The 25,823-nt window shown below is 38.3% G+C and overlaps 2 protein-coding genes across 2 annotated transcripts in view; both read right to left on the bottom strand.

Annotated features, from left to right (window-relative positions):
• The window catches only part of LOC131682056 (hemicentin-2-like), a 297,123-nt gene extending 274,793 nt beyond the window's left edge, over positions 1 to 22,330 (bottom strand). Inside the window, exon 1 of the mRNA XM_058963228.1 lies at positions 21,509 to 22,330. The gene's annotated coding sequence lies outside the window, so the exon portion shown is untranslated. The remainder of the gene's footprint in view (positions 1 to 21,508) is intronic.
• LOC131679880 (uncharacterized) lies at positions 7,087 to 11,925 on the bottom strand. Its single transcript, XM_058960631.1, has one exon. The coding sequence runs from the start codon at positions 11,923 to 11,925 to the stop codon at positions 7,087 to 7,089; it is 4,839 nt and encodes a 1,612-aa protein (XP_058816614.1).
• Positions 22,331 to 25,823: the final 3,493 nt, after the last annotated feature.

The raw sequence follows: 25,823 nt of genomic DNA, 5'->3' as shown, positions 1-25,823 counted from the left end.
TATATATATATATATATATATATATATATATATATATATATATATATATATATATATGTATATATATATATATATATATATATATATATATATATATATATATATATATATATATATATATATATATATATATATATATATATATATATATATATATATATATATATATATATATATATATATCTTAGGACTTTACCTGTGTCCGCTTGAGCTCCTCACAATTTAAATTTCAATTTTATAATTTTCAGCTACAATAGCTGCTCGTTGAACGAACTCTACTGTTCGCCGCTTTCCGAGTAAGTGATCGACCTTTTCACGTGAGAAGTTGGTTCAAAGCAAGCTAGAGTAAACTCGGTCATTCCCCTTTGGCCAAGTTCATTGCCCCCGTCTACGGTATATAACGGGCAGCGAGCTACCCAATCAGATCGACCGCCACCCCACCCGTTCCTTCGCCTACCGCCACCCCCTTTCAGTCGTTGACATCTGGTGGTGGGTTTTAAAAGCTATGGTGGCTGCATGCTGATGGTAGTTTGGTTTCCAAAGGTCTATCAACTGTGAGACTAGTGGAAGGTCGGTTTACAAAAAACACATCAAACAAACACAAACCGTTCCTGCTTTATATTTTAAAAAACTTTTACGACAATTTAAAATACGCGGTAGTGGCAACAATCTTCAAGGAAGAGGCTTCCGAAGCTTACAAACACTTTTAAGAAGAAGAACGGTTTTGGAAACCTATTCAAGTTTTTTACGCGGTTTTTGCGCGGTTTTTTACGAGGTTTTTTTACGCGGATTTTCCAATTAACACGGTTTTTACGCGGATTTTCCAATTAACGCGGTGTTTTTTACATGGATTTTCCAATTAACACGGTTATTGCAAAAATATTCTAAGTCCTTTTAAATACAAAAGACTTAGACTTTTTTCCGGAACAAAATTTTTAAGTCGTTTTAAATGCCAAGAACTTAGAAGAATTTTGGCAGCTTTTATTTTGCGCGGATTTCGCCATTAACACGGTTTTTTCAAAAAATATTCTAAGTCCTTTTGAATGCAAAAGATTTTCGGAAAGATGGAAGAGACGGGAAAGATAGAAGAGACGGGTCTGGAAGATTCCTTATAGCCCGCACCCCAACAATATGGGTATTTTCGGAGTGGTCTTGAAGAGTAGGTCCCAGAAATTGATTTTTGACGCCATTTTTAAATCAAAGCATTTTGAAACTTCCGGTTTAGCGAAATTCGCTATAACTCAATCAATATGGGTATTTTCGGAATGGACTTGAAGAGTAGGTGCCCGAAATTGATTTTTGACGCCATTTTGAAATCAAAGATGGCGACTTCCGGGTTAGCCACATTCACTATAAACCGGTCAATATGAGTGTTTTTGGAATGATCTTAACGAACAGGTTTCAAAAAATGATTTTTGACGCCATTTTTAAATCCAAGATGGTGTTTTACGATTTCGCGAAATTCGCTATAACCCAATCAATATAGGTATTTTTGGAAGTTGAAGTTGTAGTACAAATAGTTTTAATTAAACAGTTGAATTTACTTAAATTTAAGCAATATGTTTAATTTGCATAAATTCAAACCCCCAACTCACACCACACACGTCTCTTTCTTCTCTCTCTTCCATTCTCACCGCACTTTTCTGGATGAACACATAAAAATATTTTGCATTTTGCTGGTTTATGATTAGATCTTATATTTGAGGGTGATTTAGATGATTGCCCAAATTTTTCATGCAGGAATTTCGGTAAACCGGAAGTCGCCATCTAGAATTTTAAAATGACGGCAAACATCGACGTTTGTCTGCTACTCGTCAAAACCATTCCGAAAATACTCATGTTGATTGAGCTGGAGAGAATCTCGCGAAACCGGAAGCCGCCATTTGGGATTTGAAAATCAATCAATTTTCATGGAAAACCTTGCGGGGAAGGTGCAGATTTCTTTATTTCTGGCACCTACTCGTCAAGACCATTCCGAAAATACCCATATTGATTGGGTTACAGCGAAATTCGCTAATCCGGAATTCGCCATCTTGGATTGCAAAATGGCGTCAAAAATCAATTTCTGGCACCTACTCTTCAAGACCATTCCAAAAATACCCATATTGATTGGGTTATAGCGAATTTCGCTAAAACCGGAAGTAGCCATCTTTGATTTCAAAATGGCCCTAAAAATCAATTTCTGGAACCTACTCTTCAAAACCATTCCGAAAACACCCATATTGTTGGGGTGCAAGTTTTCCAAACCCGTCTCTTCCATCTTTCCGAAAATCTTCTAAGTCTTTTGCATTCAAAAGGACTTAGAATATTTTTTGCAAAAACCGTGTTTATTGCGAAATCCGCGCAAAAAAAACTTCCAAAAATATTCTAAGTCTTTTGCTGAGGGTTTTTTTGCGCGGATTTTCGAATTAACGCGGTTTTTTACGCGGATTTTCCAATTAACGCGGTTTTTTTACGCGGATTTTCCAACTAACGCGGTTTTTTTTGGACGTGGATTTTTCAATTAACGCGGTTTTTCACGCGGTTTTTTTACGCGGTACGTATCCCCCGCGTAAAAAAAACCTGGGTGTATGTGCTAGAATAATATTAGGTATGAAAGGGTTATTTTTTCCATAGTATTCATATTATTTGTCTTATTAATTCAATAAATTTTTTTAGCATAATTTCTTCATTTATTTTAATCATTTAATTTTTAATTTTTCCCAGGTTAAATATTTTATTCAGTTTGTTTATTTTATTAATTCGGTTTAGTCAGTTCTTTTTATTATTTGGATGATAGTTTGTTAGCATGAACCAACTTAATTTACTCTCTTAATTTTAAAACTTTTTTAATATTGTCTAATTTTCATTTACGCTAATTGGATTTATTTATTTTATTAATTTGATTTTTATTGATCATTCTACCCTTTTTATGAATAACTTCGCGTGCAAAGTAATCGGCTTTTTGGTGAAATTCCTTTATGAGTGAAAGGTGATTTTTATTACATAAATGTGGAAAACATTCGTTTCATTTTCATGTGCCCAGTGGCGTGGCCAGAAATTTGGTTTGGGGGGGTTGATGAAAATTATTGTTTTTTCTTTTCGAAAACGCTGAAATTTAATGTAAGTTGGATTAGTGAAAGTTCAGAAACAAAATTAGTCTAACAGATTCCTTTGTATTTTTTTGTAATATGTCAATAGAGTCAAAGAATGCAAATACTAGGTGTAATTTTAAAAGTTTTCTAACGGTCAAGATCACATAATTTCGAAATCATCAACATTGAAGGTTTAACAACTTCGAAAAAGCTTTCCAACATAAAAAGCTCATATTTTAATATAATAATTTTGCTGATGAAAACTCCTAGAAATGATTATGGAGAAGTAGCTCTTCAAAAATAGTTACAGATTTGGTGTCTACAGCAAAGTTATTGATGTAATTTAAAAAAAAAACTTTATGGAAAATATGAAGGCTACATAAATGCAGTATATCAATATACAAAACACTATTCAGGAAATTTTCTTAAAGCCAGTTTTTTTAATAAAACTCTAATACCTTGAATAGAATGTGAACTTTATTACTTATACACAGCAGAAGAGATTTATAAATGACAGACAGATCAAAGTAACTCGTTTTAAAAGTTTTGTATCCTAGGGGCAGATCACTTCTGAAGTGTTTTTGAATATCAGCGAAATTAAATGCATATCTTTCCATCAAAATAGAAATTCATAATATATTTTACGCTGCGTGTAAGGTGTCAAAACCCTACAAAAATTTAGCCCTACATTCAACAAAAATTCGCACAAAGTGGATCAGCGTAGGACGTTTGTTAAACAATCTTTTCTGCGAGGGAGTGCAAAGTTGATGCAAAAATGGAAATTAAATGCATTTTTATTAATTTGTTATAAATTTGTTATACATTTCTAGAGTGATCTGCCTCTAGTTTGTATCACATATGGTGGGTGTTAAGTCAGACCGGGCTGAGTCGCCACACCTTAAAAAGAGATAATCATAACGCTGGATAAATAATTTCATCAGCTACATTCGGCTTTTAGCGAATTTGAAATATGTTACAATGAGCAAGAATTATAGCAAAAACTAATTTCAAATTATAATGTAAACGATGCTGCGATTCAAACTCGTTTTTCTCGAAATCAATACAATGTCACTTAGTCCGGTCTGACTTAACACCAACAATATAGTCTAATATATTTCAATATTCTGAACACACGGTCTTCCTCAAACTTAGTTATGGCATGTCTTCAACAAAGTTTTTCTTTTCATTTTGATTATAGGGGCGTTAACCATAAGGTCTTTTTGTTCTTTTTTCAGGTTCGAAAAATTTCTAACCTTATGTACGATTTCTTACCTTATGAATCGAATCTAGGTGAAATGCGTACAAGGAAATCGACTTACCAACTACGCTCTGCCCACTCCATTCGACAAAATTGTTTGAAATAGCATTTTAGAAACTTTTGCTGAAGACATTAACTCTCGAACTAAATTTGTTTGAAGAAAATATACTTCATAATTGCAGTGAAAACCCATTTTTAACAGCCCCTAATTTTGTCAGCTTTTCGACCCGATTTCGTTAACCAGCCAGAGGTATGGGACTATGTGTACGGAATAAGGTTAAATATTTTCACAGCTTCGGTTTAAAACAGAAAATAAATAAATATGTTTTGTCATTGCCCCCATTTTTTCAGGCAAAGTTTCACCAAATAGACTGGTAAAACGGATCTTAGATGTGCTTCTAGGAGGACTAACCTACACAATTATTTTATTAGAAGATGTGCTGCTTTACGTTGTAATATAGTTCAAAGATACTAAACATGAAAAGTTGACAGTTCCGAAATAATGTGATCGTGACCGTAAACAATTTTTTTCTAGTAGTAATTTTACTTTTCTTCACTAGTAAAGCACGCAAATCCAAAACGAGTCATCGTATACAGGGTGTTTGGTTCATGGTTAAGAACCTCTCGGGGGGTGATAGACTGTCATATTTTGAGAAAAAAAATTGTTCTACACATACCATCAAATCTCAACCGATACAGAGTTATTGAACTTTTTGTGCAAAAAACTTATTTGTCTTAAAATACCTCTAACTTTAAAAGTATACTTTGTATTTTAAATCTTTTAGTTCCATTCCAAAGGTAAGAAAATTTTCTATTCAATGGTGTTCTCATATCTTTTAGTTAATTAGTTTTAATTAGCTTTTAGCTGTAAAGTAGTTAAAAGTTAGTGTTTTTGAAGAGGTTTTTGCTAATTTTCTCGAAATAATGAAGTATGATTATAGCAATATCTGTTGCAAGAGCATGCAACAGAAAGGCAGTTTCCAAATATTTAAACGCAGTTTTTTTGTAGATTGGCGTTAAATTTTTTCATAAATAAGTACATTTTAGATTTAGTATTTAGAAACTAGAATTGAGGTTATTCACACATACGTTTAGTGCCTTATTGATCCGTTCACACTTTCCGGATGCTATTCCCGTGAGTAGCAAATCCTCAATCTTGGCATCTGATTAAGTATAATAATTTTACGCATTGTATAGATATAGATAGCAATACTTTTAGCCTAATTACCTCTTAAATAATCCTATAATTATAATAGTGCTCGCAATAATTTCGCTCGGCTACTTCCAGTCGACCATAACCTTAGAATAAGGTATTATTAATTCAGTATATTTTTTTGGATCATATTATCCACACTATTACCTTTAGTTCAATCACTTTTAGCAAAATAAATTCATAATTGTAAGTATAATATAAGTAATTATAAGTAGATTGTAAGTAAATTTAAGCGAAAACGAAGACTGTGATCATCTGACTGGCTAAGATACATGTGAACTATTAATTGTAGATTTCTTTTCATTCCCATCTATCGGCTGAAGGGCATCTGACGGGCAGTCTGCTAGCGGTGACAATCCCGCCGCTGGTACCGGGTGTGGAATGCGTTTACCTAGGAGGAGTTCGCCAAAGGGCGCAACACTTCCCCCCAGTACGCTGGATCTCGAATCCTGCTTACTACTCGTTACTCCGACGTCCAGGACAGCGAGTTTGACGGCTGGTCGTTCATATACTCCCAGGCTAGTTTGTACGGTGGCACTTCGGACTTGGCCATCTTTGTTCCTGGTCGCCACAACTCTGCCTTTAGGCCACACGTTTCGTGGTAGGGTAGGATCCACTATGATAACGACGTCTCCTACGCGGATTGGTCTTGTAGGTTGATGCCATTTGGTTCGACGACAGATTGTTGGTAAATATTCGCGAACCCATCTTCGCCAAAAGTGGTTGGCATAAATTTGTGAAGTCTTCCAATTATTTCTAAGCGCGGCAGGGCTATCATCGAATGTTGTGAGCGGTTTGCATCCACTCGAGGAGTGAACCAAGAAATGATTGGGTGTGAGCGCATGAGAGTTCTCGTCATCAATGGGAATATAAGTAAGGGGTCGTGAATTGATTACATTTGCAATTTCTAATAGTGTATTCCGGAGTACTTCGTCAGTCGGATGGCGTGGTAGTTTCATCTGGTTGAGGATTTTCTTGACAGATTGCACCATCCTTTCCCAGCTGCCTCCCATGTGCGGGGAACCTGGAGGGTTGAACGACCATTTGGTGTGGGATGTAGTGAACTCCTTGAGCAGCATATTTTCATCGATTTTCTGGTACGCGTCCTTCAATTCACGGTCGGCACCGACAAAATTTGTCCCTTTGTCACTAAAAAGCTCCAGAGGAGTACCTCGCAATGCCATGAAGTTTCGAAGCGCCAGTATGCACGAGTCGGTATTGAGTGAGTGTGCAATCTCGATATGAACTGCTCTAGTTACCAAACAGGTGAGGAGCACTCCCCAGCGTTTCTCTACACGTCGACCAATAGCAACAGACATCGGACCGAAGTAGTCCACTCCGGTGTACGAGAATGGTCTGGTGAACGCGGCTAGTCTTGCTGGTGGAAGATCGGCCATGAGAGGAGCAGCAGGACGAGCAAGACGATTCTTACAGGTTTGACAGGACATCCGAATCTTGTAACATACACGGCGCAGCTTCGGAATTCTGTACTTCTGCCTAATCTCGTTCACAACCGTCTCGTGGTTTAGGTGATGGTAATGCTAGTGCACAGATCGTACGATGAGTTCCGTAACATGATGATTCCGTGGAAGAATAATGGGAAAGCTAGCGTCCGGCTCGGTGTATTCACATGCACCTGTTCTTCCGCGCATTCGCATCACATCGAAATTGTCGAGATACGGTGATAGTTGGTAGATGGAACTGCTTTTAGGTAAATGGTACTTGTACGCATCGTTACAGTTAGCTGCTTTAGTGAGTGCGGCGATTTCCTCGAGGTAGACGGACTCCTGTGCGATTCGATACAGGTATAATTCCGCCGCTAATAGTTCTTCTTTGGTGAGCTCACCGAGCGAGAGAGGTGCTCCACCTATCGTTGCTTTGAGGTTTCGAACGTAACGCTTCAGCTGAGCCGTATGACGTAGAAGGCGCTTCCAAGTCGAAAATTTTTCGCAGTCTATGACTGAGGCAGAAGCGCAATGTAATCCAACAGAATGTTTTTGTTCCAATGTTGTAGTACCAATGTGTGTTAGCATTTCTGGCCATTCCGTCTGCTTTTCCCAGATAAAATCCTGTCCGCGGACCCATCTGCTATTTTGGGAAAGATCAGGAGTTCGCTGCCACTTGGTCCCGTCGTCGGCAGGGTTCAATTTGGAGGGTACCCATCGCCATTCAGATAGTTCGCTGTTCTCGAGAATCTCGCCGACCCGGAAACCAACGAACGGACTGAATCGTCTATGGTCAGAGTGTAACCAACACAGAACGTCACGTGCATCAGTCCAGAACAATCTTTTGTTGATATTTATCCGATGGCTCTCTGGTACTGTCCGTGCTAAGCGAACTCCAACTACATCTGCTTGCAGTTCGAGTCGAGGAATCGACGTCAGCTTGTTGGGCGCAACACGAGTTTTAGCTGCAACAAAGGCGCATTCGATTTTATCATTTTCTTCGAACCGCAGATATGCGACCGCAGCGATACCGTTTATGCTCGCATCTACGAAAATGTGTAACTGCACGTTTGTTTGCGTTGAGCATGAAGTAGTTAGACGGTAACATCTTGGCACTGAAACTGTTTCTACCTTTTCGATGACTCCCAACCAGGTACGCCATTTTTCAAGTTGCGTAGATGTGATCACTTCATCCCAGCCGATGCCTGAACGCCAGACCTCCTGGATCAAGATTTTGAGGTACATCAAGATGTTGCCAAGAACGCCTAATGGATCGAATATGCTCATCAGTACACGAACAACCTCTCTCTTCGTTGGTACACATCGACCACTGAGTAAATCTTCGCCGGGTTTTGTCGGTAGTTTGAAGGTGAATGTGTCAGTGGATGAGTTCCACCACATTCCCAACACTTTTTCGGTTGAAAACTGCGAAATCACATTCAGGTTCATTTCGTCCACCTCTCGCTCGCTCAGGGCTGCCTGCACGTTTTTTGAGTTCGATCGCCATCCTCTTATCTCAAAACCACCTTGTGCATGTATCTCTCGAACATTCATTGCTAACTCGATCGCTTCCCGCTCTGTTTCGACGCTGCTTAGCATATCGTCCACGTAATGGTCGTGGACAATAGCGTTGACTGCAACCGGGAATTCTTCGGCAAATCGTTTCGCATTAGTGTTTTTGACAAATTGTGCACAGCTTGGGGAACAGCTCGCCCCAAACGTCATCACCTGTATGACGTAGACTTGCGGAGTTGAACCAGGGTGCCCGTTGTTCCATAGGAAGCGTTGACAGTGCTGATCATCTCGGTGAATTCCAACCTGGTGGAACATTTCCCGAATGTCACCTGTTACTGCTATACGAAACTCTCGAAAACGAAACAAAACGTGAAGAAGCGAAGAAAGCTGATCGGGACCCTTAAGGAGAAAGCTATTTAATGATACACCTCGTACTGTTGCAGCGGCGTCCCACACAATGCGCAGTTTTCCTGGTTTATTCGCGTTAGCAACAACAAAAATCGGAAGATACCAGACACGATCTCGTCGAACTCGTTCCTCATCTTCGGTTAATTTTCTGATGTATCCTTTCCGCTCATAATCCTGAATTTTTGCATGAAGGGCAACCGATAGTTCTGGTTCACGACTCATCCGCTTCTCCAAACACCGAAATCGATTAAGGGCCATGGATTTTGTTTCCGGTAGCTGAAAGTTGTCAAACTTCCACAGCAGCCTTGTCGTATATCGCTTTCCCTCAAGAACTGTATGCGACCTCAGTAGATCCATGGCACGTTCGTCAGCTTTGGACATTAGCGGTTCACTGGACGCCTGGATGCCGAGACTGTCTAGCGAGAAATAGTTTTTCATATCTCTGTGCATGGCTTCGCACTGGCAGATATGATAGTTGAATTCCCTTTTATCTTTATTCCCAGGCGAGTTTTCATCAACCGAACATGGGCCGTAAACAATCCATCCTAGCCGAGTGAGAGTGGCAACTGGTTGATTTTCTCCACCTTCTCGTGCTTCAATCGGTTGGTCTAGATGAATATTGTCCATTTCCAGGAGTATTCTTGGACGGATACCTTCGTACGAGTCGATGGGCAGACCAGACAAATGTTTGTAATGTTTAGAAAGATCATCTATATGCATCGTCTGTGCAGGTAATTGCAAATTCTCAACAGTGTGCACTTTGTTCAGACGATTGCGTTTTTCACTTTGACTTCCAGAAATGTCCACCGAGCATTTCACCGATTTTGACTCAAATCGGCCTTGGCCTCCTGTCCAACTGATGCATAATGGGTGTTTTTCTCCTCCTAGCTCGAGTTCTTCCCAAAGGCTGTGTTCCATCAATGAGCATGTGGAGCCACTATCGAGGAAGGCATAAACATCGAACGACTTTCCTCCTTTTCCATATATAGTGATCTTGACGTACTTGAACAGGACTGCTCCGAGACAACACTGGTGTGCATTGCATGAATTTAACTTCGAAGCTTGGATAGGAAGCTTGTGCTTGCTGTCGTCATGAAGGAGCTGGTGGTGTAAATAAGGACAACCGTTCCTGCCACAAAATACCTTTGTCTCGCAAGATTTGAAATGTTTTTTCAAGCACTTGCGACAGACATTCATTTCCTTGATAACCGACCAGCGGGACTGTGGAGACATTTTGCGAAATTTGTCACATTTTTCCAGAAAAGAACAGCCTTTTTCACACGCAGCGCACTTTTTAGGGAAGTGGCCAGGTGCAACATCGGAATGTACATGAATGTATGCTTCTTCTTTGCGTTCCCGTTGATTTCGTTGACACTTGACTATGGGTAGTGGCCTTGTCACCTTGCTCAACGCTTCCACTAAATTCCCAAACCATTCGCTGAAGTCAGCCAGAGACACGGTGCTCTTACGTTGACGATGAAGAGCCCAGTTGACCTTGATTGTAGGTGGCAAGCATTCGACCAGCTCTTGTAGCAGTGCGACGTTGTACAAACATTCGTCCATCTGACATGCCTGAGCAGTAGCGCAAAGATTTTGCACTGCAACACCAAAATCTATAATCGTGTCCATCCGGTCAGTTTTCGGTTGAGGCATTGCCCGAACGCGTCTTACCATAGTCTCAACTATGATCTCCGGGTTCCCAAATAAAGTTTTTAGTCTACTGATAATCACGGGGACGTTCTCAGGGTGTAGCAGTAAACTTTTGACTGAGCTAAGGGCGCGATCATACAGACTACGTTCCAAACGATCTAGAAGTTCATCGTTTTTAAATCCGCACATCCTCGTAGTGCGTTCATATGCTGCTATGAATCGTGGCCAATCTTCCGGATCACCTCCGAAGCGTGGGAGATCCTTCACTGTGTGCCGCGCAGCTAATTGACCTTTATTCAGCAGCACATCAATCGGTTGGACATGTGGCACAGGGCACGGCAGCATTGCGGACCGATTTCGGGGAGGTATGAGCTCTAGTGGATGCGAGTAACCAGGTAAGCCGGTTTCGTTGATTGGCAGCGGGTGACTGGCAGTCCGGTCCGTTTCACGTAACCAATCGTCGATTTTCTGGATATTTGTGCTTGATTCGATGTCGGAGTCATCCTCTGTATCCTGTTCCAATAGTAAACGTTCAAGTGCTAGCTTTTCCTCGAGTTGCTTCTTCTCCAGTGCTTGTCTTTCCATCAGACCCTTCATCTGCAGTTCTCGCAGTTTTGCAGATCTATTTGTGCCTTTTGATGACAACGAAATGGCACTTCCACCGTGAGTGGATTTTTCCGTCCTTTCAGTTTTAGTGCTTAGTGGTAGCGTCGTGATCTTCTTCGTGGTTCCTAGGATGTTCTGCTGTGACTGATTTGATGGGAATTCATACTGAGCAATCCTTGCAGTTTGTTGGTGAGCGATCGAGTTTTCACCCAGCGTCCTTTGCGTTCGTTCAAGCTGTTCACGAAGTTCGCGATTTACTTTCTCCAGTGTATGCATGCGTTGATTACCGTCAAAGTGACTCGATGCAGGTACTGAACCGGATTTAACTGGGGTAGAGGCTGCTAGAGGTTCCTTCGAGACGTTCTCGTTTCTGATTAGCTGTTCTGAGGCTGCTAAGTATTCAGAACCGTACTCTCCATACTGCTGTTGTAGCTCTTGATGCTTCAACACTTGCCGCAGCTGTTCCAGTAGCCGCTGCTGCTCTAGTTGATGCTTCTTCCGCTGCTCCTGCAGTTTCATCTGAAGAATGGCATTACTGGACTCGGCAGACATCTTCGAACAATCGTTACAGATCCAGGGACCGTCCAGTACTTCGGAGGTCACTTGCACACACTCGTAGTGGTAACAGAACTTGCACTCAACACAAGACACCGTGCGATTGCCACCTTCTTGGTTGCATTTTCCGCACTTCGCGCCAATATCTCCTGGATTACGCTTTGCATCATCATTGCGATCCGCTACACTCTTGGTAGACATTCCGGGGTATTAAACAAAAAATTTAATATGTTGCAAGAGCATGCAACAGAAAGGCAGTTTCCAAATATTTAAACGCAGTTTTTTTGTAGATAGGCGTTAAATTTTTTCTGAAATAAGTACATTTTAGATTTAGTATTTAGAAACTAGAATTGAGGTTATTCACACATACGTTTAGTGCCTTATTGATCCGTTCACACTTTCCGGATGCTATTCCCGTGAGTAGCAAATCCTCAATCTTGGCATCTGATTAAGTATAATAATTTTACGCATTGTATAGATATAGATAGCAATACTTTTAGCCTAATTACCTCTTAAATAATCCTATAATTATAATAGTGCTCGCAATAATTTCGCTCGGCTACTTCCAGTCGACCATAACCTTAGAATAAGGTATTATTAATTCAGTATATTTTTTTGGATCATATTATCCACACTATTACCTTTAGTTCAATCACTTTTAGCAAAATAAATTCATAATTGTAAGTATAATATAAGTAATTATAAGTAGATTGTAAGTAAATTTAAGCGAAAACGAAGACTGTGATCATCTGACTGGCTAAGATACATGTGAACTATTAATTGTAGATTTCTTTTCATTCCCATCTATCGGCTGAAGGGCATCTGACGGGCAGTCTGCTAGCGGTGACAATCCCGCCGCTGGTACCGGGTGTGGAATGCGTTTACCTAGGAGGAGTTCGCCAAAGGGCGCAACAATATCCATTATCCAAAAGTTGGGTTTTAGGACGATTCATAATTTGTTCTTGGACGACATATTTCTATCTCTTCTCATTTCTTTGTAATTTCATTACTATACTTTTCCTGTAACCGACTTGCAAGTGCTTAAAAGACTCTAATCTAAAAAATATGCTTTATATCGTTATTTACAAGATTTCATTGGAAAGCTGAGAAAATGTCCTATCAGTGTATGTACAAATATCTTTTAGTTAAGTGTACTAAATGATTTTTTACTAACGAAATCACTCAAAATTTGTGTTTTTTGGAGAGTTTTTTTAATTATTCTAATTATTAATCAACAAAATTTATCGTTACTATTGTTCATTTGATGCTCCTTAATGTTCTCTATAACTTTTTATTTGACACTTTGTCTATATCTCTTTTCATTTTGCTGCTATTTAATAGTTAACACAGCATGAGCTCGCCACAAATGTAGTGGGTTCGAAATCGTTATTTTTCCATATGAAACGATGTGATAAAAACGTTTTTGCGTCGAAACCAAAGGAGATAATTGAATGGAGTCAAAGAAAGAACTGTAGAACTTGCTGAGATGCATTATTTCCATGATAATAATGGTGATGTTTATTATTTACTATTTTAAGAAAATTAACGAAAATGCTCAGTTTGTCTTCACATCTCGCCCTGAGCAGAAGCAAAAAATCGTCCCGCGCAAGTGAAACGGTCAATTCTACCTAAAAATCAATCGGTGCCTATCACACAAGTAGTCCATATAACAATAGCCTATACCTACTGTGCGATTTAGTGATGAGTGACGGTGCCCAGCAAAAAGCAACCCAGATAGGGCCGAACTGTGTTGCTGATGATTTTTCGAAATGCCCCGTAAGACCAGCCATTCGGGAAGTGGAACAGTTATTAAAAGTGCAGATGAAACTCAATCTGGCTGAAGTGAAAACCCTACAAATGCATCATATCAAACATTGCGTGCTGATTTCGTTCCATAACATTAACCAAGCTGAGTCATTCGCCTCGCGAAACAACATGCAGCACACCGCCGAATGCCGCAATGTTAAATATAGCATTCCCGTATACATCGAGAACGGCGCTGTAGAAGTTCGTGTCCATGATTTGGCTACGCGTACCCCTGACGGCGCGATTAAAAAATGCTTGCAAAAATACGGAGAAGTAGACTCCGTTACACATGAGACTTGGAGGATTTTTTTCCCGGGCATCCCTAACGGTGTTCGTGTGGTGAGAATGCGTGTGACCAAGCCAATTCCCTCATACATAACCGTCACAGCGTTAGGAAGTGACGATGTTCTCATTCATCCAACATCACTAGTCACGTACCCAGGGCAAATTCCTACGTGCCAGTTCTGCACGAAGAAGCTGCACCTCGGAAAACCTTGCGTAGAAACTGTTAAGGAAAACTTAACCAATCCACTAAAATCAGCCCAGAACCATCTTACGCTAAACCACTAACAGCTGCAAAACCAACATCTTCGGATCAAGCACCAACAACCAGCAACAACAACAACGAAACGAATGCCGAAAAATACGAATATACAATGACGACCGATAAGAGTAACACACAAACTGGAACATCTGGCCGCGAGCAGCAGGAAAGTAGTACCGATGAGGACATGGACATGAACGACAACGCAAAAGAAGACAAACGGATCGAACCTCAAATGGCAGTGGACAAAACTGGCAATATTTCGCCCCCTAGAAAAAGGATCTCAACACGCAGCAGAAAGCTGCGTATAAGCGAGACAAAAAACTTAACATAGTTGTTTTTTTTAATTTATTGTAAAAAACGAACAATCGCCCTCGTTGAGCTACCGCATTTGGGCCTAAATAAATTTAATAATAATAAAAAAATAAAAACGAAAATGCTAATAATAGCACTAACTTTAAACTAATTTACTTTTAAAAGAATATTGAATTCACTTAACTGAAAGGTATTAATACATTTTTCACTGTAAAATTTTCCTGGCTTTCGAATAAAAAGAAAAAAAGTACAATAAGTGCCATAAATTTTCAATTAAAGCTGGTAGTAGTGAAAATGAGATAAAAATATCCAAGTTGAATAACCCAAAATCATGAAAACAAGAAAAGGTAAGTGTATCATGTCAAAGAACGAATTAAGCAGCTCATCAAGACTAATAATCTGAATTATTAAAATGATGAGGTTAACTATTAGGATTTTCAAGAAATGAACGAAAAATCGTTCAAAATTGTTTAATTTTCAATAAATTACTTTGAAAAGGCTACTTAAACTCATTATCTGAAACATGTGAGGGCATCACTCAATGCGAATTTTTCTCATTTTTCGAATGGAACTAAAACATTTAAAATACAAAGTATACTTTTAAAGTTAGAGGTATTTCAAGACAAATAAGTTTTTTACACAAAAAGTTCAATAACTCTGTAACGGTTGAGATTTGATGGTATGTGTGGAACAATTTTTTTCTCCAAATATGACAGTCTATCACCCTCCGAGAGATTCTTAACCATGAACCAAAAAACCTGTATATAAAAGTCGAGGTTTGTATGTATGATTTATAGACTTCCAAACGGCTTAACCGATTTCCGTGAAAATTTATACACAGTAGGCATTTGTTATGGAGCGCGTTTGTAAGCTATTGGTTAAGGATTATCTGCCCGCCAGATGGCGCTTTGGAACAAATTGTGTTTTCTTTCTATTTCGTTGAAAATCGCAGTAACGCGCGATGGGTATTAGCTAGTTTATTATAATTTTACACGTCGATTGAAAATTACAGATTCATTAAACGACAAACCAAAGCAGTTGAATGTATTTTTAATCCAAAATTGCTGTAAAATAAATGACTCGTAAGGGACCATTCATAAATGACGTAGCATTATATGGGGGAGGGGAAGTTTTGTATTTTGCGATGATGGATCTATGTATGGTCCCTAATATCACACAAACGAAAGCGTAAAATCATATGATTTTTGACGCTCCCATTAAGTGCATCGAAATCTATTTAATTTTCAACAAATTTTTGATTCAAGTTTTGTATGTTTACGTGCGTATCGATTTACATGTCGTTTGAATTTCATTATTTTTTGGTGTGTTGTTTCGAAAGTATCTTAAAATGTACTGCATTTTAAAAATAAAAATTGCAATAAATTGATTTCTTTTATGAACGTTATATTCTGAGGAGTCCGTCAAAGTTAAATTTTGTGTAAATAAGAATAACATTTTATTATAGATGAGTTTACAAAATAAATGATATTTTTCCACGCTTTTTAAACACGCATACATTTTACCGCATTGTCACGTGGTGTGGTGCGGTAAATGCAGTGCCTATAAAAATGGTGTGGTTTTATTATTTTTTCGCGGTTACGGTGTGGACAATCTATTTAGTGCTCGCATCCAGACCGCGACGAACCCTTAGATAGATGTACCGACGACCGATTGGTATCGGAAGGAACGTAAAATAAAAGTAGACCTATCTATCAAGGGGTTTCCAACAGCGTTGATTACATGTCACTCACGAAAAAAATTACCTAGATTATTTCATGGTGTTAAAGATTATTCTTTCGAAAGTCCGATTAATAATTGATTACACGAATACTGTAAAATTCCTCAATTACTCTAGATTACTTGGAATCAAAGTGAATTCCTGTTGGAATTACTTCAGATTATTCGATTATTTTTAGTGGAATCTGCTCATCGCTATTTTATTAGATAATCCATTTAACCATTCTAGTTCTGCTGGATCATTTTTACTTTAAAAGCCACAATGTATGTGAACTGACCAAAAATCAAAACGACAATTCGGATAAATAAGAAACTGTTGTTTGCTTGTTTATTTATCATTTCTTATTCACAATCTTCAACAACTAATAATTAAACGATTTTCTTGTGTTGATTGCAAGGGAAATTCAAATGACCTATGCTCACAAAGAGAAAAACACATCAGTCTTTTTGGATATCGAGGGGCTGCATCAGCATGCAGGCCCGTAGCGTGCGGTTGGCCCGCGTCAAGGGCGCTAACCTTAGAGGGGCACTGAAATTTTGATCTGTGTTATAAAATAAGTGAAGATAAATCATAAATTATTGCTCGAAATGAAAAGACCGAGGAATAATTTGTGATTTATCTCCTTAATGCTGTAGAAAAGATCGTGAAGAAAGTTAGATCTTTTATCATCGTGAAGATTTGATTCCATCCCGTACCTTTAAAATTGAAGTCTCCTCAGTGCCGCTAGAAGTTACCCAAAATCATAACGTTCACGGCAACTATCCTAGACCCAACCAATCCTGCACTAAAATGCAACTCTGATTGAAATGTTTGGGATTTTTGTTGTTCCTGATGTACAGAACAGCAGAAGTAGTCACAGATGTCCCCACAAGGGGATCGTTTTCTTGCATTTAATGCAAAACATGACGCGCGGTATGAACACGCAGACGAACCTTGTCGAAGAACATTTGCTTAGACAACACAATCGCAGACGCGATACGAGTTTGGATGGGCATACAATTTCATCCCATCCTGTGATTCAAAATCTCACTCACTGGAGAAAGGGGTCCTTGAAAAAGCCAACCCTATTCACCCCATGCAAGATCAGATCGATTCAGTAACCCCACCGTCGATCTCAACTATATGAACAGACATGTGGACACGGTAGTCCTTCAGATAAAACGTGTCGTTTGTAATGTCAGTTGCTTGCTTTAGATAGGAGATCACTATTCTGAGTTTATGTGGTAAAACATTCTGTAGCGGCTGAATTTTTTTTTCGAAAGCTTTAGAGCACTTATTTTTGATCCGAAAAAAGATCAGACATGGCACGATCTAGTTTAATACGTATGATTTTTTAAACGAGAATCGGACTCTCTTCGATGGTGAATCTTGTTCGACATCCATTTATCCCACTGTCTTTTTCAGGAGAATTCATTTATACGCGGGCCTAGAACCCAGCGAAAAATGAAAACTTGAAGAATAGGAACGGTGGGACAGAAATTACGGGAGATAAAATTTAGAAATTTAAAAACGAGTCAGGGGATAATAAAGCAAAAGTGTGATCGCCTATCGTTTCTCGATATATGGCTGGATGCTAATTCGTGTTAATTCCAATTTAATGATATGCACCGTACTCATCAATTGACTAACCAGTTCACAGCTCCTAAAAATTGTCTTCTCAGTATACTGTTCTTGATATACAGTCTCCTGAATAAATGCCCCGCTCGTTGCCATCAAACACCCACCGTCAACTGATTCCACACATGAAAAGTTCAAGATTTGTGCGATAATTTACATAAAATGAACGATAGTCATTTAGATAGTCGGTTAGATTGCCACAACGTTGAACAATTTCCCACCAAGGACGCTAGTCTTGGGAGAGCACTGAAAATTTTATTTGCTTCATTGACTAAGTGTAGATATGTCACTAAATAAGTCCAGATATGTGTGCAATTTCCAAGTGCACACTAAATTATTACTCGAAAGTCGAACTGAAAGGGGCGCAAAACTGAGACTCTGCCAAGGGCGCAAGATAACCACGCTACGGCTCTGTCAGCACCGATATTAAACAACTTGCTATCTTTCGCTTGACGATTCACAAACATCACAATTTGGCAAGTGGGTCTTCTTCAGGATTCATATCATAGCCCCCTTTTGTACAATTTGTTTGTAAATGATGACGATTAATGTTTTGTAATTTTTTGAACGGATCCATTTTTTCGTACATTAACAAGAATATGGTAAGGTGCTCTAATGTGTCCAAGCTCGACGGCATATTTATTCAAAATTTTACTGCTTTACCGTTTATATCTTAGAATTAGCCGCAATTTAGTATATCCTTGGGATCGTTGACACTCTGCTCATAGACTTTTAGTTCATCGTTACAGATAGTTTAATTATAGAGGATCTCTGTTCGATGAAGAGTCGATAGCACTCCTCGTATTTTCTGGGGAAAACACAGAATCTCCAGAATGTTTTATCTGAAAAACCATTTCAGATTTCCTTAGTTTGGGTCCCTTCCAACTACTCCATTCCAGGCTGAGAAGGCGCAAACTCTAGCTTCACCTTAGTTAGAGAGAGCGCATTAGAACGGGGTTTGGAGCTTGTCACGACGGGATATCACGACATTGAATGTTTTGTCTGGTCATGAGATGAGTATTGTCGTGCCAGATCCTAACTAAACGATTTCTTTTGGGTACTGGGTATGCTGGAGATAAATATCCAAAATTTAGTATTACTTTTTTTCTAACATTGTTTGATCTCTACTACGAGTTTCTTAGAAAATCTAATGTTGCACTATCGAAAAGCAAATGCTAATAACGGTGTGAGTTTGCGTTCATCCTCTCCCTGCCATCGATGTCCGCTATCTCTTCTCTGTCTCTAATATGAACTCTACCACTCCCTTTGTGAATGTCGCTCTTGTGAATGACTCCGTTGTCAATGTATTTCAAAAGAAAATAAAATGTTTTCAAAGTCTTCAAAAATGTTCCGAATTGCCTCCCTTATTGTAAATGAAGTTCAGTCAATATCTTAGGCCTAAAGAAATTCAATTAAACACTTTCGTATATTATCAATATTCCTAGTTTTGGAATGGCCATTGAATTAATATAAAAAATAATCTCAGGTTTAAAAAAAAAATTGAAGCTGTAGTACCTTAGATTTAAAAACATTAAATTGTAAAACAATAAAATGTTGGCACCGTCAAGCTAACATAGACGTGTCAGTTAAAATAAACAATCCAAATATAAAAATGAATCACTACGAAAGAACCCAAATAAATACTTCAGTTGCTTCAGAAGGCCACAGTTAATGTGCTGCCGTTTGTGTTCATTGTTGCCTTGTTCCCAAATCATTGTCAAGAGTTGTACTTATCTTGAAAAAATATATGATACCTTGAAAATCTAATCTCAAACATATCTGCAACGATGTAATATACTGCATTTTGAAATAAAGCAGGATTCATGATGAATGCAAGAGTATCTAGAAGATTCAATATTTTGCAATGTCGTCCCCTAACGCGACATTTAGACTTCTGTATTTTGTGGTTTCAAAACACCACGGAATTTTTGCGGATTTCTTCGACGACGAGTTATTAAAAGCAGCATCAGGCCTGCAAACGTTTTCCTCCCAAATATGAATAAGTCTAGCAAGAATCGAAATTCACGGATTATTTTCTTCCTAAAATTTAAGTGGAATAGGTCAATAGATAAAAAGACCGAAAAGTCGTCTGTAAAAATGTAAAAATAAATGGTTTGTCAAATGCATGTAACATTTTGTGGAGGGGAAGTTAGCTAAACTGAACTTAACGAATTTAAACTGAATAAAAAATATCAAAGATATTATTTCGTAACGTGCTTACCAGGAGTGAAAATATATCTAATAGACGGTAAAACCTAAGCCATTTTTGGGATGACGATTGTGTGACAAATGCCAAAATCTAAAAAGATTCTAAATCGAAAAACGCAACGGGGAATGCATGTCAGATTGATCCAGTAACATTTAATACAAAATCTTTTTTTGAAAGTAGGCAAATCCTGTTTCTTATTCACATTATTATATGACCCAGTTTATCATTGTCGATAATATTTAAAAAACTAAAATGTTTAAACACCCGTTTTGGTATTCGCCGATAAAGGATATCGCTAACGGGCGTAGTTTACTATACAGAACACAAGAGTACCTTGTAGCCGGCAATGAGGATCGTTATACCTCGTTAGTTATTACTCGAGTTTGTGGCCCAATCATTTTGATATATTCTGAAATACAGGTTTTGACTGAAATTTAAATATATGAGAGTGTTATTAAACCACTAGTAAAATATCTTGTGAAATTCATATGTGGAATAACTGAAAAAATATTTAAAAAATGAGAGCTAATAGGTGAAAATCGAAATAAAATTGGTTTTGCAGTTTCGAATTATTTTATGGTTACTTTATGATTAATTGATTACATTGTACCTATGGTGGATTACGTGAATTATTTTAGGAATAAAGACAATTACCCTGATTATTATTGATTACCAATGTAATCAATGGATTACCGAATTATTTAGAAAAATCAAAGTAATCTTTGATTAAGTCTCACTATGTTGGCTTGTTGGAAACCCCTTGCTATCTATTATTCAAGAATTGGCAAAACATGTAATGCTCATCTTCAGAATCTGTTCGAATATGTATCGTCTTTTTCAGACAACATAGAGGTTCTTCATCCCAAGCAATGCGCAACGATTTAAATCTAATAAAAATTCCATCTATCCGAACCCAGCGCATACAGCTTTAAACGGATACTCGCTGTGCAATTCCCTTAATGATGATTATGATGATGACGATAACATGCAAGATTATCCGAGTATGGGGATCTCAATGTTCTACACGTTCCTGGAAAGCGCACAGATCCAGCTCAAGACAACCACCCACAAAGCGCACCCATCCACCCGTCAACCGTTGCCCCCCAGGCGCACTCGCTGATTTGAGCCAAAACGGACGCGCGGCAAATCGTTGGAAGTCTTGGAAGTCGTAGCAAACACACTGTCGACTTGATGATGGGTGGAAAAGCAGACAGAGTACATGAACCGTAAGCGGATTATGACCTAATGTCACTTAAACTACATTAACGACCATCCATCAGTTAATCGCTCTTTAGCACATCGAAGCGCTTTTATTCTAATTTTGGCGACCTTTTTAGCTTGTCCGCAGTGAGGTGACTTTTTTATCGTTTCCCTGTGCGTCCTTTGCCATCAAAGAGATCGCACCACCAGGGTGCCACTGCTCCACGACATTCAAATTACAGTTCTTTAAGACATGCAACCTCTATGTCGATACTCACAGCAAGAGCTAGTGCCTGAGCAGGTGCTGTTGTCCCAAATATATGTATGTACCTACGTAGATATGTTCAATGCATACCTGGGTCGTAAACTCCTACGTTGACTTCGCATAAACGGGCCAGCTCTCGTCGTTTGTATGCGTACAAAAAGAAGGTTAAACTTTTGATCTCATACACTTTCGGCTTCGTACCAGCTCGGTTCGACGAACGTCAGAGAAATAATTCACTGTGATGTATTAAGGATGTGTGGCACTTCTTTGCCTATCCTGCTGTATATTATTCGGCAAGCACCGAGGAGAGTGATAGGAAAAATAAAAACCTTATTCACGTTTCAACATTTCCACAAGTTAAACCCGTGCTGTCATCGCTCCTTTGCTCGGCAAAATTTTCCTTGCATGCTAAAAACACCCTCCACCTCCTGCTTATCCGTTCCAACACACCACTGCACACACCTCTTCCTTCCTTCCTGTTTGTGCTGAAGCTTCCTTCCTTTTTCGCAAACTATACTACCCTGCGATATGCCTTGTTCTTCTTCACACGCCTCTGGAACACAACACGGAACACATGTTCCCCTTCTTTCCCCTCCTGCAGTGAAGGTGTCCCTCCGGATGTTATCCAACAATTCACTAATCGCCTTTCAAAAAACGCACTTGGCTACCGAAATCGAATACCAGAATAACGCGTCGCACGGCTAAATCATGCGAGGAAAATTATCTGAGTGAAATGGAAAACTGCCCAATATCCGAAAGCACGTCAAATTCCTGACCCACTCGTGCAGGGGATTCCTTTGGGCACTTTATTATACCCTGTAATGGACGCACTGTTATTAGCGAAACGATGAAAAACAATGTCACTTTCGCGTGCGGTGCGAGCTCCCCGATGAGCAAGTGTTGCGCTTTCGTCAGCAGCCGTAGGAAAACTGAGAGTATCCTGTTCGCCAACTTCGCGATTTACTTCCAGTTTGTCCTCGTGACACTGCTGAGATTTTCCGGCTAGAGAAAATTTTAGTAATCAGTAACCAGAGAGGTGTGCTCTCTCCACTCGTGCTCCCCAAAATGTCGTCAATGGAGCAGATGCCCTAACACTGAGCAAAGCGGTTGGTCCTTTCTTCGTTACACTGAAAACCTGCAGTACATTGAGTGAATTCTGTCGGTACACGGAAAATTCGATGTACATCTTCAGTGGCTTCCCCTTCGCAGGGTGCTACAGGAGAATGTTCGAAGGGGCGCTGGTTATGCTGTGTCGCTTCTTTCGCTGCTGCTGGTGATTGTTACATGTGCCGCATGCCAGAGCAACATGCATAGTACCTGCCGCAAGGGGAAGTTTCTACACGGAAAATATCACCGACACGTTACATTATTAGAATTCATTCGTTCATTGAATATTGGATAGCAAGATAGTTGACTGATTACGCACCATTTCAGTAGGATTTAACAGATCCTTTCGTCGAATGGGTCATGACAAACGAATAAGAAAAATGTGCTTGGCATCCCGATCAGAACGACATAACAAAAAGCTATCAAATTTATATCTCATGTTGATATTTCTTACTCACTGTGTTATCTTTGTGATATCCCATTCAGCAAGGCGAGCAAACATATATCAAGATTATATCTTCTTGTGATATCATTGGACAGCTAATATGATATTAATGTACGCATATAACGATGATGTCATAATAAATTATACATATGTTCTTTCACAATTATCTTTGAACGCTAACGGTAAACTGTAAAGCGGGCAAATGACCATTTTGTTAAAGCCCCAATAAACAAATTGATCAATCAACTGCGAATGATTGTTACATTACACAAATGACCGTCTACTTACTAATACGCTGAAGTATCTTTTCATGCGTCGTTATTAAACTTTTTAAAGCAAATTTTCGAAGTTTTGGATGTAAGTGGTCGGAAAACTTGTCAGTAAGATGTTTGACTTACTTGGTTGCATTTTGAGTAAGAGATTATTTATTTTCTGAGACACTCGCCTGACACACAATTTCGAATATGGGGCTAATGATTTCAATGCCTTTATTCAAAAAGTTTTGGAATCGTAAAGTTATCAACCAGATATTCTAAACATTATAATTTTCATATAAAACTTATTTTGAAAAAGATGCAGAAAGTATCAAGCACTCCAGATGAAATAATAATACACGATTTGAAATAAAAAAGCATTTTTAAACTATTTGTTATGGTTTAGTTAAATGGTTATATAATTCATTTTATTTTAATCGATTGCGAAAAAGAATTTTCAGAGCTTAAAAACTTTCTGGTATATACTGATGTCTACAATATCGTTATGTATTTTGAGGATCTTCGAGGATCTTCAGTCCGATTTCTCCAATTTTTTTTTATAAACTATTAAAATTGTCCAGTTTGTGCGTTCTCCGATTTACCAAAGCATTGCATTTTTTTATTTAAACCTCGCAAAAAATGTTTGAGTTTGCTTGATTGTTATATCTTTTCATTCCACGTAAGATAAGTTTGACATTTTACGGTTGAACTGACAATTGCTTTGAATGCGCAATGTTCTAATGTTTCCGCTGTTTTCGATGGTTTCTCTTAAAAAAATCATAGAGCTAACAAATTTTCGTAATAATTAATATACTTGATTCATTTTGTAGAAAGTTAAAAAAAAAAATAAGGCGACGTGTTCAAATTGTTGAAAGATATATAATATTTGTGAGTGTGCTGCATAAAGCTATTAATATTTCAAAAAGGCCTAGAAATCTTTGATTATATACATATTCCAGCTGGTATTATTGTTCGCTGTTACAATTTAAATGTGTTTTAAATAATGCTTGAAGTAGCCAAAAACTTTAATGTAAAAATATTGAATAATACTCCTTAAAATAAAATAAAATTTAGAATGGAAAATGTATTTTAGAAAGACATGAAATATTCTAGAATTCGTTACACCGAAGAATTCTCAACAATTTCTCGAATTTTCTAAGTATCTGTTATAGTATTCGCAGTTGATAGATTGCACTACCGTAAAAGATTTGTATTTCCAGGAATTTATTAGGTTGAGATAATTGTAGGGGAGACCGGGGCTAGTTGGCGGTGTTTTCAGTTTTCATTTTTTACCGCTTTGATTTTGGTAGATCTTGCAAAATAGAACACGTTGCATGAAAGGGCATACTGTTGGCAACATCTCTGAATTTTATGAAAATGTTTCATACGTTGTCTTGTTCTAGAGAAAAAAATATGGGACGCGGAAAAGCCGCCAACTTACCCCAGCCCCGGGGTAAGTTGGCGGTATGTGTGGGGTAAGATGGCAGAATGCCAAAAAATAAGCAATCAAATGGAAATTCGATTACATCAGTGGTCCATATGAAATGTGCCGATTGTCTTTTCAATAAAACTGTATATTATTCGACACTTTTCATTATATTTCAGTCTCAATACCCTGTCATTTTCACTTCGACGCGTACTCCATATTCAAAAACAAATTTTCGAAATTCTTCAGGCAATTGGTCTAAATAATTGTCCCCTGCATTGACGAGAGACACAAGAAAAAGTTTCTCTTACTTTGGAGTGAATTCGAGAAATGAAAATATTTGATGACTATTTTTGCACTGTAAATAGTACCGCCAACTTGCCCCGTGTGCGTCACCGCCAACTTACCCCAACCGCACTTTTTATAAAAAAGGATTAAAGAAATTACTTTTGTGTATGGATAGATGTAATATCTATACGGATACTGAAAGCTCTTTTCACGCACTATCGAAAAATATAATCATTCGGGGAATATATTGAAAACCACCTTAAATAACACAAAATGTTTAAAATTAAGAAAATTTACAAAGTATGCTCAAAAACACAATATCACCCACAGCTTCTACAAAACAAAATGTTTAACAACAAAAACACATTGGATAATGCGTTTTACATTACTTGAGGTTCACAACGAGAGAGAGAGCGCTTTATGTCTAATAGAAACAGAGAACAGGGGATTCTGCCAACTTACCCCAACCGCCAACTAGCCCCGGGCTCCCCTACTGGCATGCTTAATCTTCCCTATATTAAAAGTGCTAATAACAAAACCTCAAAAGCGACTTTTCATGAAATCTCAAAATGCAAACCTCAAAACTTTGGTATTTGTTTCTTTGAATCTATTCAAAGAAACAAATACCAAATACCAACAATTCTATTTTGTCGTATTCTCCGTTAAATAATGTACGTAAATTATCCGCTCAATGTTACGATATCGCATCGACATTATTACTAGAAATCGTGTAAAACATGTTAACGTACAAGAGAAGCGCCGAAGTGCACTATTCAGAATCTAAAAATAGCCCCACTTTCCTAATCTGCAAAGATACTATAAAGCTCTCCAGTCTATCGTAATATAGGCAGCTGTAGTAGTGAGTAAAACTGCATGAAAACACAG

Source organism: Topomyia yanbarensis, chromosome 2 (genome assembly GCF_030247195.1).
Source record: "Topomyia yanbarensis strain Yona2022 chromosome 2, ASM3024719v1, whole genome shotgun sequence".
In the NCBI taxonomy this organism is placed as follows: domain Eukaryota; kingdom Metazoa; phylum Arthropoda; class Insecta; order Diptera; family Culicidae; genus Topomyia; species Topomyia yanbarensis.
This window is presented reverse-complemented; position numbering and strand designations above follow the sequence as displayed.

Excerpts from the sequence above, each read along its gene's own strand:
- LOC131679880 (XM_058960631.1), bottom strand. The coding sequence starts at position 11,925 with ATGTCTACCAAGAGTGTAGCGGATCGCAATGATGATGCAAAGCGTAAT.